The sequence below is a fragment of the Dama dama genome, chromosome 17, assembly GCF_033118175.1.
Source record: "Dama dama isolate Ldn47 chromosome 17, ASM3311817v1, whole genome shotgun sequence".
NCBI classification, from domain to species: domain Eukaryota; kingdom Metazoa; phylum Chordata; class Mammalia; order Artiodactyla; family Cervidae; genus Dama; species Dama dama.
The window spans coordinates 51,038,282-51,054,036 of record NC_083697.1 but is presented as its reverse complement, the minus strand read 5'-3'; the positions used below and the strand labels follow the sequence as shown (position 1 = coordinate 51,054,036).

At 41.1% G+C, this 15,755-nt stretch overlaps 1 protein-coding gene across 3 annotated transcripts in view; it reads right to left on the bottom strand.

Annotated features, from left to right (window-relative positions):
• RBPJ (recombination signal binding protein for immunoglobulin kappa J region) overlaps positions 1-15,450 on the bottom strand; it is a 107,122-nt gene extending 91,672 nt beyond the window's left edge. The window contains exon 1 of one of the 3 annotated variants that reach the window (XM_061164503.1): positions 15,432-15,450. Coding sequence is in view for 1 of the 3 variants with exons in the window: in XM_061164504.1 (XP_061020487.1) it covers positions 15,200-15,219 (20 nt within the window). In the remaining 2 variants the exon portion in view is untranslated. Of the gene's footprint in view, positions 1-15,199; positions 15,298-15,431 lie in introns of those variants that run through there. The other 2 variants (XM_061164504.1, XM_061164505.1) reach the window with 2 other exon arrangements.
• Between the last annotated feature and the right edge of the window lie 305 nt (positions 15,451-15,755).

The following is a 15,755-nucleotide window of genomic DNA, read 5'->3' as shown; positions in this document are numbered from 1 at the left end:
ATCCCACACATACAGTTATGGGATCTTTTGCTTTGTTTGACTTTTGGTCAGTCTCATTTGTTTTAACTACTGTTCTTCAACCATTCCCTCTTTTTTATTGTCTTTTTGAAATAAATTATTTTCTAGAATGGAGAAGTTTTATCTTCTAGATATTTTAATAGAAAATAACCAAGGTTCCCTTATTTCTTGTAGCTCAGTTTTAGGCATGATCTTTAGTATCTCAGAGGAAAACTATTTTTAATAATTTATACTTAACTATTTGGATCTGCTCAATAACATATTAAAACCATATACTTTTGATATGAAAACAGGGATATACACTGTGTCTAAAACACTATGCAGGAGTTAATTATGTGTGTTACTGTGTTACTTGCTCAGTTGAGTCCGACTCTTCGTGACCCCACGGATTGTAGCTGGCCAGGCTCCTCTGTCCATGAGATTCTCCAAGCAAGAAAACTGGAGTGGGTTAGTTCCAAACAACCCAACATTTATAGCTTTAAACAGCAGACATAGGTAAAGCATCATTCATAAGTACTTGCTTATGAGTAACTGCCCAAGGCAAAAATATTTGATGACAGAAACCATGTTCATAAACCAAGTAAAATTACAGTTTACTTTTACTGTACACATATCCAAGTAATACAATTAAAGATCATCAAAAAGTCAAGCAAAATATCCCAAATTCCTTCAAAGTCATAAGAAATGGAGAGCGGTAAAGAAATGACTGCTCCAAAGAGTCCCAGAATAGAAACACTCTCTCTGTACTATTCTAACTCATCCCTCTCAAAACACATTCACCCTCAAGGAACAAACACAGAATTCATTGCAACTGTGGATACAATTTGTGAGCGGCCTTTCATTGCTCCATAAAGGCTCATCATTGTAGATGTTCATCAGTTTTTAAGCCACATCCACAGCTGCTGTCTTAAGTTAGAAAAACAACAAAATTTGACAGCAAAAAAAACCTTAAAAATGACATCTACAGAACAGTTTTACATAAAACAAAATGAAAGGTACTCCAGTATAATAAGAATGAATATATCTCAAATACAAAAAACATGAGGCTCAAGACATTTAATAGTGATACTTTTCACTTACATGGTGTGAGAATTACTCTCTAAAGCCTTCTAGCACATACAGTATCATTTCTAACTTAAACCCTAGATCCAAGATATCATTTACACAGAAAATAAGTGAAGCAGGGATATTATCAAATTAGTTAGTGGTGAACCGTGTCTATCTCATGACCACCAGCCTGTGTTCTTTCAAAAACCTTCCTTCCAAAATCATATACTAAACTTCAGAAGCAAAAATCCCACATAAAACTGTTCTTTAAAAAGTCTATTAAAAAAAACTCCTGTATAAACCAATTCCCTATTCAGCTTTACCCTCCTGCATCAGATCTGGTCCCTGCCTGGACTGAGGAAGGGGCTCCTGGGTTAGTGAGCACAGCCAGTCCTGTGCTGATGGATGACTGAGAGCTAGCCACGCATGGGGAAGGGAGGATGCCCAGGAGCATCACCACCAGATGATGTTTGCGGCAACAGGACTGGGATCCAGGGACATGAGTTTGAATTTCAACCCCCCACCAACCAGCAGGTGGACTTGGTTAAGTTTCTGTAAAACAAAAGAACACTATCTTCCTCTCCAGACAATGGCAAGGCCTTCCATCCCTGGGCTGGGAAGATTCCCTGGGGGAGGGCACGGCAACCCACTCCAGCATTGTTACCTGGAGAATCCCCATGGACAGAGAAGCCTGGCGGGCTACAGTCCATGGGGTCACAGAGAGGTCGGACACTGAGCGACTCAGCACAGCACAGGACAAATCCAACAACAGAGCTCAAAGCAGCTACTGCTGCTGCTGCGGAGGCGCTTCAGTCGTGTCCGACTCTGCGCGACCCCACAGACGGCAGCCCACCAGGCTCCACCGCCCCTAGGCTTCTCCAGGCAAGAACACTGGAGTGGGTTGCCATTTCCTTCTCCAATGCATGAAAGTGAAAAGGGAAAGTGAAGTCGCTCAGTCGTGCCCAACTCTTAGCGACCCCATAGGCTGCAGCCTACCAGGCTCCATATTAGATGGATCTGTATTTATACCAGGGGGCCTATAAAATTTTTTTAAGTATAACATACAATAGTAAAAGTAGGACTTTAAAATTAATGAGAAAACGAAAGCGCATTCAAACAGTGATGCTGTTAGAACACTTCATTTATTCAGTCATTCGACAAACACATATTGCGTACCCACTATATTCCAGTGGGGAAGAGAAATAAAGTAAAAAGCAAATAACACACATTGTTAGAAGGTGATACATGCCAGTGAGTAAAATAAAACAGGGAAAGAGAATAAAATGTGGAATAAAAAGTAGGATAAATGCAGTAAAATGAAAAAGCACTATAAAGGAGATTAAAAAAAAAAAAAAGGTGCCAGTGAGGTGAAAAACCAGAAGTGTGGTATCCTAGAAGTCAAAGGAAAAAAAAAAAGTTTGAACAAGACGTCAAATGCCACTGATCAAGTCAAGTCAAATAACACTGGGGGCAGGGCGACTGCACATTCACCTGTGTGGAGGGAACTGGCTACCATGACAAGAACAATTTTGCTGACATGGTCCAGACAAAAGCCTGGCTTTAAAAAGGTTTAGGGGAAATGGAGTAAGAGTAACTGGAGATAGAAAAAACTCCTCATACAAAGTTTGTTTCAAAGTATGAAAGAGAGAAATAGGAACTAGTGGGGAGTCCAGATGAGAAAAAGTAGCTTCACTAGAACGGTAAAAATTGAGACCAGCAGCAAGGCCAGAGAGCTAGCCAATGTCACAGAGTAGCTGAGAAAGCAAGGGATCTAAGGCACAAGTAGAGAGTTGGCCCGTAAGTTTGCAAGTATACTCACCCCACTGTAAATAGTGCATATCTCTGGGAGTTGGGATTTAGGTGTGCAGTGGAACTACCTTATTCACTGTACTATGTTGATCTTTGTTTACAGGTAATATGTATTTGTCTAAATGAATCTTTTTAAAAAACTCAAGACAGGATTTTAGGATGGTGGTGTCATCAGCTTAGTTTTTCAGCCTTTCCACATAAAAAGCACTCAGACAACAAAATTAAAATCTGTGGACAACATTTAGAAAAAAATTAGGTTACCAGGTAACCCCACAAACCCCCAATATTAACAGGTGTACAATAATGAACTACCAAAAGCCACAGATTAAAGAAGGAAGCAATTCGGGGGTGCAGGGGAAGGAGTTGACAAGGCTGTGACAGAGGTCCAACCAGGAGACGTGACTGGCCTGGAGAATAAAACCATGGCAGTGAGCAAGGAAAGGAGAGCCCAGGACATAAAACAGCTTGGCGGTAAAGGAAGCCACCTGCAATGCAGGAGACACAGGAGACTTGGGTTTGATCCCTGGGTTCGGAAAGATTCCCTGGAGAGGGAAATAGCAATCCACTCCAGTATTCTTGCCTGAGAAATCCCATGGACATAGGGCTACAGTCCACAGGGTTGCAAAAGAGTCAGACTCAATTTAGCGACTAAATAACAACAAGCCCATTTTACAGGATGCTATAACAGGTCTAGGTGGTAGGAAGAAACATGTTGTTTTGGAAAAAACAAATTTGGCTGGCCTACAGAACTAGTAGTAGTTTTAGAAATACAGATCTAAACATCTGAGGCGATGATACAAAGTCAGAGAACAGGTAAAGCAAGGAAAGAAAAGACTGCAGGCCACAACATTTCAGACTCAGATGGAGCAGGTGGAAAGACGGAACGTGCAAGAGTTAACACAGGGTCTTAACAGTCAAGAACCAAGACATCACGGCCAACAAAAAACAAAGGATGCAGAAAAATAAAACCAGATTTTGGGAGCCAGTTGAAGGGCTATTTATTGATGGCCTGGGATGAAAAATCAGATTTTAACATGTAACAAAAAGAAGGATATAAAAGTAAGTGGTAAAGCAGTGGCTTGAAAGAAATGTACGAAAGGAAATCAGCAGTAAGGTATTCTTAGAGAACAGCCGAGTCTGGGAGCCTGTCTGCATACATGCGTGAGATCCTCACAAGAATTCTGAGATATACTCCCCATTTTACAACTGGGGAAACTTAAATTACAACACAATTATATAACTTGTCCAAAACCATACAATGTGTATACAAAATAATTAAATGACCTGAAAATTGGTCTCTAGGCGGAAAAGGAGTAAGATGATGGATAAAAACTAAAAACACAAATTGGGGAAAGAGGATTTAACTGATTTAACTTCATCCCAGGAGTATCCGACAAGATTATGTTTTAAATTATACAAAATTTTACTTATAGACAAATGATGCGACTTCAGAGAACCTTTTGAGTTCAAACACTAGTCAAAAATACAGACTTATTTTTGAAGTATTGTAATAGAGAAGGATATAATAATCTCCGAAGCCTTGTATTAGCCTTACTTATATCTGGGACTGTCTTGCCATCTAATAGAGAGCTTGGAAGTTTTCAAATGATTAACATTTAGGTGGAGAGATAAACAAAAGCTCTCTGAGTACAGGGTAGGGCAGTGGCAAGGAAGAAGGAAAGCTGTGTGAGCTTGGGTTAAATCACTAAATCCCTGACCCTCAGACTTATCTATAAAATGGAGATACCATCTCTCTTCATAGTGTAGTTCTCAGTAGACATTCAACCAGAATGTCAGTTCCCTAATCCCCTTAAATATTGTTTGCTTAAAAAAAAAATTATGGTTGCTAAACTAATGACATTTTAAATACAGAATGTTAGCATTTCCATTTAAAACAAAGTTTAAGAATATGCTCCCAGTTGATAACAGTAGCTAATTTCCTAGTGGAAGACTACAGTGGCTTACTTTACACGACATATTCAAGTAACTTTTGAATTTCTTAAAACAAACATATTATTTTTCCAAGAGAAATAATCAAGGTGTTTACAGATGATATTAACTAGCACTTAAGAAAAACTTCCACATCAGGATAGTCACTTCTCTGAAATAATTGTAGAAACAGGGTAAAATGAAATGAAAAAATAAATCAACAAGCACACCTAAGCTACTATATGAATTTAAATTCTAATGTAATTTAAAAGATTTAATTTTCCAACTGACAACGTCAAGGACTTACAGCTAAGAAACAAGTTTAAAGGAATAACATGCCACTAAATTCTGTATTAAAATGTACCCATCACACTGTAGCATAGAGGAAAGCCAGAATGAAATGTGACTTGTTTATCAATAATTATGAAATAATCTTTGAAAGCTGTAACTGTCTAGGGTTTTTCTTTTTTCTTTCCAACATTATAACAGTGAAGCAACAACCCCCATTAATTCAGCACTATCCATTTAAATCAAATAATGACACTCATTACTATAAGCTACAAGTAAACCACCAAACCAAAACTATCACTACTATCTTTGGAATGCTGAAATGGATTTAATTCACTTCCTTGTCATTTGGATAAGAAGAGATGATAGACAACAGATTTTCAATGAATTCCAGTCAAGAGGGGCCTCCCTGGTGGCTTGGTCAGTAAAGAATCTGCCTGTAATGCAGGAGACCCAGGTTTGATCCCTGGGTAGAGAAGATCTCCTGGAGAAGCAAATGGCTATCCACTCCAGTATTCTTGCCTGGAAAATTCCATGAATAGAGGAGGTTGGCAGGCTACAGTCCATGGGGTTGCAGGAGATGGACACGACCTACCATCTGAGCAGTCAAGAAAGTTAGATTATCTTGACATAAATACACTAGAAAAATCACTGTATGAAAATCATCAAATTTATAAACAAGCTCATCTTTCAGTATACAATTTCAAGTTGTGGCCTCCTTCCCTATGACAGTCTTCTTTTTTCTCTATCTCCTCTCCTGCCATTTTTTCTTCTAGAAGTTTTGGAAAAAGCCAGTTGCAATTTAGTGCCAACTGGCAGAACTAAGAAGCTAAGGAGGTAAGAAGCAGAGACTGGAGTGAACCAGGGGCTAAGTGAATCCAGGCAGTTCTTGCATAGGGGCAACTGGAGCAGAGTGGCTGAGGAGATGTGCAGTGAGAACAAGTATGTGGCCACCTTGGTCAGTCAAAATACAGTACAAGATAAAGAACAGAGAAACAGCGAAGGGGAAAGGCTTAGAGCTGACTGTCTGTGAAGCAAACTGGCAGCAGCACTCCCAGGCCTGTATTCTTCATCTAAGCCCACAAAAACAGGGGGAGAAAAGTATTTAAAAAAACAAAGTGAATGTAACTTCAAAAGGCAGCAGAGTGACATAAACACAAAAGAATAAAAGACCAGCATAAATCTCTCCCCGCACCCAAAAACTAGACTCAGCTCAGGTGCTCAATGTGTCTCAGCCATTAGCTACGGGTAAATTATTTAATTTGCGCCTACATTTCAGTGAGTAACTACTTTAGAACATATGATTAACAAAGTCTTTTCCAGATCTGAAGTTTCCTGAATCTAATGGATTTAACAATTTTTGTCACACAGGATGCAGTTACTTTCTATCATATGTTATTCCACAACAAGAGGAGGACAACGTACCAGAATATAAATAAGAGGATATAGAATCGTAGTCCGGTATGCCTACAGACCACACTTCGCCATCATCTTTCATTAAATCCAAGAAGAAACTAATTCCCAATCTTCTTTAAAATGATCCACAAATTCTTAAGAAAAAACAATGCCTAAAATCTAAGACTTCACTTTAAATACACTCAGCAGTGGGAAATTTGATCATCTGTCAATTTCACTAGGCTTCACTTCAGCTTCATTTCACAGGACATACTCTAATGCCATTACACTTCCTGTTTTTCAACACTCTAAGTTAGGTTTCTATCTGCTATATGTTTCATATCCCACTTCAGTAAGTACAGTCCAAAACTGGCAGAGAGCTGAACGTGAATGAATCCAGGGGGTCAACTTATCAGTGGGCTCTACATAGAAAAACCAATCTAGCTGAAAGTCAGCTTTATTTATCACTTAAACTAAGTGCCACCTAGTGGCAAGTATTATATTTTATTAAATCCACTCAAGTCCTGTTCATTCAGCAAGTATTGTACAATCGAACCAATAGCAGTTGCTGCTCCACAATTATGCAACATAAGTAAAATACTGATCCAGTTCTTATGAAGCTTGCTGATAGATTAGATAAAAGGATATAGACAGAGAAAAAAAATAATACAGATATATTTACATATTTGCAGAAAGATAACAAATGTTACAAAAGTATGCAAAAATACTCAGTATTTACTTAAAAGCTGGTGAAAACAGACTCTCAGTTCTTTTTTTTTTTTTCCAGGCTCTCAGTTCTGTAGGTGCTCTTATACCTGTTCACCTCACTCAAACTTTCCCATTTGTAAATACTCAGATAGCTAGGTTTCAGTAGATCCCCTGGAGAAGGAAAAGGCTACCCACTCCAGTATCCTGGCCTGGAGAATTCCATGGACCGTATATTCCATGGGGTCACAAACAGTCAGACATGACTGAGTGACTTTCACTTTCTCCAGTTAGTGGGTAGATCAGGAGCTCGGTACAGAACTATATAATTTTTTGCATGAAAAATTTCCTCATATTCAAACCAAAAGTTAAATGATTTGAAAAAGTATGCTGGACACTATGGAGACAATAAAAAGGTCAGTGGTTGCCACGATGGGATAAGGGAAGGAGAGAAAATTGGACAGGCAGGGCACAAAGGGTTTTACAGGGCAATGAAACTACTCTGTATGCTACTACATGGGAGATACACTTGTACGTATATTTGTCCAAGGGCTTCCAGGTGGCTCGGTGGTAAAATATCTGCCTGCCAATGCAGGAGCCACAGGAGATACAGGTTCAATCCCTGGGTTGGGAAGATCCCCTGGAGGAGGAAATAGCAATGCACTCCAGTATCCCTGTGGGATAATCCCACGGACAGAGGAGCCTGGCAAGCTACAACCCATGGGGTCGCAGAGTTGGACATGACAGAGCATGCACACATACATGCGCGCACGCACTTGTCCAAACCTACAGAATGTACCCCAATGTACAGTGAACCGCACTGTAAACTATGGATTTGGGGAGATATAACGTGTCAATGTAAGGTCATCAATTATAACAAATATACTGCTTTATTGGGGGATACTGATAATAGAAGTGATTTGTGTGGGGGCAAGAAGTACACAGGAAATAGTCCCCTCAATTTTGCTGAACCTAAAACTATCCTTAAAAAAAGTTCCATTTAAAAAAGAAAAAAGGAAAAAAAAAAGCAATTCCCTGGTGGTCCGGTTGTTAGAGGACTCAGCACTTTCACTGCTGAGAAACAGGTTTGATCCCTGATGAGGGAACTAAGATCCCACAAGCCATGCAGCACAGCCAAAAAAAAAAAAAGTACGCTGGAAAAATAAAGCAAGATCTTAGTGCATCAGCACTTTTCTAAAAAGAGAATATACCTCTGTTACAAAAGAAGTTATTTATAATAATAAAAAAATCTGTAACACTGATTCCCTACTTTATAAGGCAACTAATATTGCAGTTATATAATATGATCTTTATCATGTAATTTAAAAAAATAAGGTTTCATAAAGCTGTGGTTCCCTCACAGCTCAGTTGGCAAAGAATCCGCCTGCAACACAGTAGACCCCGGTTCGATTCCTGGGTTGGGAAGATCCGCTGGAGAAGGGATAGGCTACCCACTCCAGTATTCTTGGGCTTCCCTTGTGGCTCAGCTGGTAAAGAATCCACCTGCAATGTGAGAGACCTGGGTTCGATCCCTGGGTTGGGAAGATCCCCTGGAGAAGGGAAAGGCTACCCACTCCAGTATTCTGGCCTGGAGAATTCCATGGACTGTATAGTCCATGGGGTCGCAAAGAGTCAGACACTACTGAGCAACTTTCACTTCAAAGCAATATTTTTCCTAGTTATATAAACTTACTGAGAAAAAATTCTTATTCATTTATAACTCTAACACATACACAAAAAACATTAGTTCTAGAGCTAAGTTAAAAATATTGAATATGGAAAAGAAAGCATGGGTGGGGAATTTAAAAGGGTCAACTTGATTGTCAAGTGTATTCCATCTCACATCCAACTAGTGCAGCATTTTCACTGCAAGGCTTCTGCAACTTAAGATACCTAAGAAGCAGTAATTTCTTTTTGCTTTTGTAAACTTAAATAATTTCAATATTCCCAAAACTGTCATGAACTTACAACCCGACTGAACAGTTGTCATGCTTATCACTCTGCACTGTCTAAACTCAACAAACCTACACAAACATTTATACAGGTAACTAATTACAAACAATTATACAAACTAAGCCAGAGTGCCCCCAATACTTGTTTTTTCCCCAGTAGTAAACTGTGTTAAGGAAATGCATTACCCTTTTCACACCATTAGTATACCATTTCACTTCCTGAAGCAGAAGCAGGCCTAATGAGGCATAAATGATATCATGATGTTGTGCCAGGCCTACAGGGCATCCAGAACTGTCGGCAGGGTGTGAGAGATGGTAGCAATCGGACATTCAATATTCCTTCATCATTATGCCTGTCTAAGCAGAGACGAGAGCATCAAGAAGTAGACCCCAAAAAACTGGGGATGACTCCGTGATAACATGCATGGTCAAGCAATAATGTACCAAATATGTCTGCTCAAAGTACCAAGGAATATTCCAAGGACTGTGGTCCTCAACACTAAATACACTGCTCCTTTCTAAAACATGACCCACAAACCACAGGTTGCAAGATAGAAAGGTTCATCTTGAATCCTGACTGCAAAAGGTTACCAAAAGAAACTGATTACCACAATTAAAGTATTCGTACACAGAACTTTACGATTTACAAATTACTTACACATACACTGTTTTATCTGACGCATATTTTACCTTACTTGATAGAAAATGTGCCTGGCAGATAAATACAACAAAAAATATCATTCGTTCTTTTATAGAGGTAGAACCTGAAGCTTGGAGAAATTATCTGTGAGTAATTTGTCTACAAAGCCTGAGTATTCCTGAAGATTATCAACTTATTTGGTTCAAAGACATGGATCCCCAAAAAAGCAGTCTACAGAGTCTTAAGGTTTAATATATGTCCCTATGCATATAAGAAGTATTTAAAACACTTAAAAATAATGTAACCTTGTGAGAAACACTGAATAGTCAACTATACAAAAAAACAAAATACGATATGTAAGCCTGTCAGTTTGTACAAACAATACACTATTTTCTAATAATCCAAAGGAGTTTTTGCCTAAGAATTGTACTGCAGTGTTCTCAGGGGCTATGGGCTGCCTTCAGCTGAAAATATCAATTCCTTTGGGTATTTCAGCAGCTAAGTTCCTTACAGAATCAACATATTCCCTGTACACATCAAATTCTGCTTACATGAACTATGTTGTATCAAGGCTTCAAAGTCCTCCAAGTTTCTTGTTCAAAAAACTTTTTACTGAGCCCCATCATGTACTAGACACTCTTTTGGGTATAAGCATATATTAAGAAAAAAGCTTGTGTTATCTGCCATCAGGTAACCAACAGTCTTAAAGTATGATAGACAATTACAATTCAGTATGACACTTCCAAATGAATTACACCTGGTTCTTTAAGAATACATGCAGAGGCACTGAACCCAGCTGGTGAATCCAGTTAGAATATCCTCACACCCAAATCTACTAACAACACCAGCACTTGTCAAGCACATGGATATATTAAACTGCTAACTGAGCCCAAGCAAGGAACTCCAAATTCTTAAATATAGCTGGAGAATTGAATATGAAGGGACAGAAAGGCAAACAGTCCCACTGAAGAAAAGGTAAATGAAATAATTATAGAGAACCTACATGCCATCCTAACATTTTTTTGAGCACCTGCTTTGTACCAAGCATCCTAAAATGTTTTCTTGCATTTACTTTTCACAGCAACCCACTGAACTAAGAATAATTACCCTGCAACTCATGGAGGAGGCAAGGAGAGGTGAAATCGCTTGTCAATCTTACTGAGGTTGTGGCAGAGACAAAATAGGAATCCAGTTCAGATTAAATCATAAAAGTGAGCTCATAAACTCTGCACTCAGCTGCCTCTCTTAACGAAAGCTGCTAGGGGGAGCCATTGAAAGGTTTTTAAACTAAGGAGTGAAGTGATCAGATTCACTCTTCAGAAAGACTATGTGGAAGTTGGACACAGAGGGTGCGTCTACAAGCAGAAAGAGAAAGCCGCAATGTCTATAGTAAGACAGGTGAGAACGATGACAGCATGAACTGTGGCAGTGAGGATGAAAGAGACAGATTCAAGAGTTTTTCAGGAGAGAAAATTATCAGTTCTTAGTGATTAAATGTAAAGGATTAGTTTTAGAGAGAACACCTGGTTTGCAGAACTAATGGGACATGACATCACCTACCAGGAATAGAGAAGCAACAGGTTTTGTTTGTTCAATAAATATCTACAGTGTCTCCCAAATGCAAGACTTTCCTAGGCCAAAGGTCAAGTCCAAAATTAAGGTCCTGCTTGTTGGACAATATTGAGAGTAAATGACAAAGCATTAAAAAATATATCAGGTATACTGAAAATTAGTTGTTACTATTAACATTCTGGTCTAGTCTAGTGAAAACATTTTGTGCTACCATTTTAAAAAATTACTACATGCATGCAGAAAACAAATCAACAGAGGAAAAGCATCCCACAATTTTAAATGGATTACATTTGAGTCTGACAGATCTTCAGTCTCTTACACAACACACATATACACACACCACCTTGTAATTTGTTTTACTTATCCATGTCCCTTTAAAAAAAGAATCGACTTTACTACCCAAACTATAGTACATATTCAAGGGGTTTTCATCCTACTATCACCACTGTGATTTCCCAAGAACTTAGTTCATAACCTTCTACGTGATTTTCTATAAAATATGACATACTTCACATCAGCTTATTTCAGTGTGAAAGTGAAGTCGCTCAGCCATGTCCGACTCTTTGTGATCCCATGGACTGTAGCCTACCAGGCTTCTCCATCCATGGGATTTTCCAAGCAAGAATACTGGAGGGGGTTGCCATTTCCTTCTCCAGGAGATCTTCCCAACCCAGGGGCTGAACCCGGGTCTCCCGCATTGTAGGCAGACGCTTTACCGTCTGAGCCACCAGGGAAGTCCAATTCTTATTTCAGTAAGAATTCCTAGATTTTTAGCCACACCTTTCATCCAAAGATGCTTTCTGCAAATCCTAAAGCACAGCAGTCCTATGCAGATGTGGCAAGTTACTACAATTCCCATTTTACTACATAGTTAGGAAATTGGCCCAGGGGAAGCAGAGTAACTTGGAAATAATCACAGAGCCAGATGCCAAAAATAACAACTTTTAGTCAATCCATGAGAAAATACTGCCCCTAGTTGAAATAACATGAGATTTCGTATTAGGAGGAAGCAAAATATAAAGTCATGTTTTAAAGCAAAGTCCTAGGTTTTTAAGATACATCTTTAACAATGACTGAATACTAATTTGAAAGTTTGCAAAAACTTTCAAATACCATTTCCTCCCTAATACTTTGTCCATCAAGAGTGGCAGAGAAAAAAAAAAAGAGTGGCGAAGATTATTTAATGAATTACAGCCGGCAAGATTGGCTTCCCCTCTCCCCCAATTATTATCTTAGCCACTTAAGATACTTATAGAAATCTGCTGGTATAGAACCACAGGTAAGTTTTAAACTTATTTAAAAACCGTATGTTAGAATAGTTGTGAAAACAGTCTAAGTGGGTCTCTCACACTTTTTCCTGAAAATATACTCTACAGACCCATCTGCAATTTGCATGCACAATAAATTTAAAGCTTTAATAGTCAATAATCTGAAAGTTTCCCAATCACAACTCATGCTGTATGTTTCCAAATATACTGTTTGATATAATTTAATAAAGGTGCTGTTTTATTTGGTCACGAATAAAGGTCTTACACAATTTAGAAACAAAAAACACAACTTGATTTTTTAAAGTTGCTTTTGTTTGTGTTCTCATTCTTATCTGCACAAGTCAGAGCAAAATACCTTCCATTAATACAAGGCATTTACACTTTGCTTGCAATCAGAAACAACAGTGTGTGCTCAAGATTTTACTTTCAAAAGAATGAGTTTGCACTAGGAACAAATAAGGAAGACAAAATGATTGTTGGTGGAATCCACTCATGGAACCCAGACTGCAAATTTTCACACAAGCCTCACGTATCTATTATGAAAGGTGATTTTCAATTAATTAAAATTAAACTAATTCAAACTAATTCTAATCACGGCCTTAAAAAAAATGCTTTCCACAGCACCAATATTCCTCATACTTGTACATCCTCTACTAGTAGCACTTCTCATGGTTTATAAATGAAAAGACACTCCAAATGATTTTATAGACAACATATCTTCTAAAGTAATGATCAACTAGTGGGGGGGGACACTGTCCTGAACAACATATTCAGGCTAGTAACATCGCAAAATCTAATACCTATTATTCCAGGCACCAGAATATTTAGGCAACATATAAGTACAACAGACCACCTTCCCCCAACTCCCACACAAAACTCCAAGCTTTTAATATTTCCATAACAATAAGCACTCTGAACAAATTAAAGCTCTTTTAACACTAGAAGCCCTTTTACCTTAAAGATTATCACTTAAATGTCTTTTAACTGAATTTGATGAATGCATTCCACAAGATTCTAGAAGCAGTATTCATCAACCCAAACAGCACTCTTAAACGCTTTCCTCATTTCAACTTCAAAGATGAGGCAGAAGGGCTGTCATAAATCTAGCGGCAAAAGCACATAACTGTAAACTATCTAAAAATTAAGAAAAGGTAAAACAGTTGTATCAAATTCCAAAGCAGCAAAATTCCCTCCCTTTTTCCTTACAAAGTGGGAGTTACTGGTAAAATAACTGAACTCTAAATCTAGAATCTTGAAAATGCTGAAATTCTCCACCCCAGCATTCACAAGTTTTTCAACACCAAAATGCACTCAACTGCTACGCACACACCAAATGAATATCCAACATGAAAACTGAAAGTATTCTCACACATCAACAAAAAAATACACCTTGCACCTCTACAACACCCTCAGCTAATCCAGATGCAAAGCTACGACAGCCGCCCTTGGCCTAGGCCGTCAGAAACCTTGGGGCGGGCGGGGGGGAGGGGGGCAATAATCAAGAGACCAAGATCTTTTTCTAGTGTTTTCAATTAAGTTTTCAAGCAAAACAACCAGGCGCCTAAAGAGACCGCGAAGAAAACTGCAGATACTGTAATCCCGAGAGAAAGGGGTGGTAGGGAGGTGTGCACGCAATCCCGAGAGAAAAGGGTGCCGGAGAGGAGGAGCGCCAAGGAGGAAACTTAAGTATAAGCACGCATCTTTGAGACCCACAAAAACAACAACAAACCGTAGGGTCTGTCTTCTCGTAGAAACACCAGATGGAGTCCCCGGGGCTGAGACAGTTCAGCCGACAAACACCGTAGGTAGTGGATAAATCAACCGATGATGGGAGGTGAAAGGGGTGCCAAGCAAATAAGCCACTGGATGGGGGAGACAAAGCCTCCGGGGATAATCTCGGACCAACCAGAAAGGTGAGAGGGAAACGCTCCAAAGAAATACATCAATAAAAATTGAAAGATAGAAATCTGGTGCCTGGGCTGTGGCAGGTCACTAAGCTACCTAATAGAGAGGGGGACAACAAAGGGGTCCGGGAGGAAGGACAGCTGAGGGAAGGAGAAAGGATGCGGGGCGCGACGGGTCGGACAAAGCGCCCAGGGCGGCGAAACAAAGGGCCGGGGGTAAAGAGTAGCGGGGGGCAACGGAGAAAGACAAAGCGCACGGGACCGGGGGCACCAGCCCGGCGAGACGGCGACGACGGCCCCGAGGAACAAAGCTGCGCGAGGCTAGGAGGCAGGGCCGGCGAGCGGCGGCGCGGAAGGCGCGCGGCGGGCACGGCGCCCGCGGGCCCCGCGCTCCCGGCCGCACGCCCCGCGCTCCCGGCCGCACTCACGCCCGCACCCGCCGGCCTCGCCGCCGCCGCCGCCCGCCCTCACGCGCCGGAGCCCGAGCCACGGCGGCGCAGAGCGGGCAGCGCACGGCCACACGCCGCCGCCGCCGCGCTCGGCGCACGCGACACCGCCCCCGCGGCTCCCGGACGCCAAGCGTGCCGCGGCCCTCGAACCCGCCGCCAGCCGCGGGGTGCTGGACGCCCGCAACTTTCCCGGTTCCCTGCGCTCGGATTCCCCAAGACTTACCCTGTCACAACAGGCGCCATCTTCCACAAACTCTCGCCAAAACTCCAACCCTCGCGAGATTCCCCCGACGCCTTCCCTGGTCCCTCTCCCCCGCCCCTTCCCTTTTTCCTCACTCCTCGATTCCACCCAGCCCCCGCGCTCCTTTTCCCCTCGCAGCAGCCGCAAAGAGCCAGACGCCTCGCGCCGCCAGCAGCTTAGGGGATCCAGCTCGCTGCCTTCCCTGGAAACCTACCCAAGCGATGGAGCATGCGCAGGCGGCTCCTCCGCAGGCGAACCCTCCATCTGGTCCATAGGGAGCGCTCCGGTTATCCGGGTTTTGGGACGCGCCCTGAGGGACGTACGTGGAGACTGAGGAAAACCGGAGGGGATTACAGGGGGACGGGGAATGGAGGGGTCAGGAGGCGGAGCCCAGGGTAGAGAGGAGGGGTCCTGGGAAAATCTGCCGCGTTTCACAGGCCTAGATGAAACACCTCCTCAAATGGGTGTTTTCCAAGTGGCTTCCCGCTCACTTTAGTTCCCAGCCCTTTTCATTCATTCACACGTTCATTGGACGCCT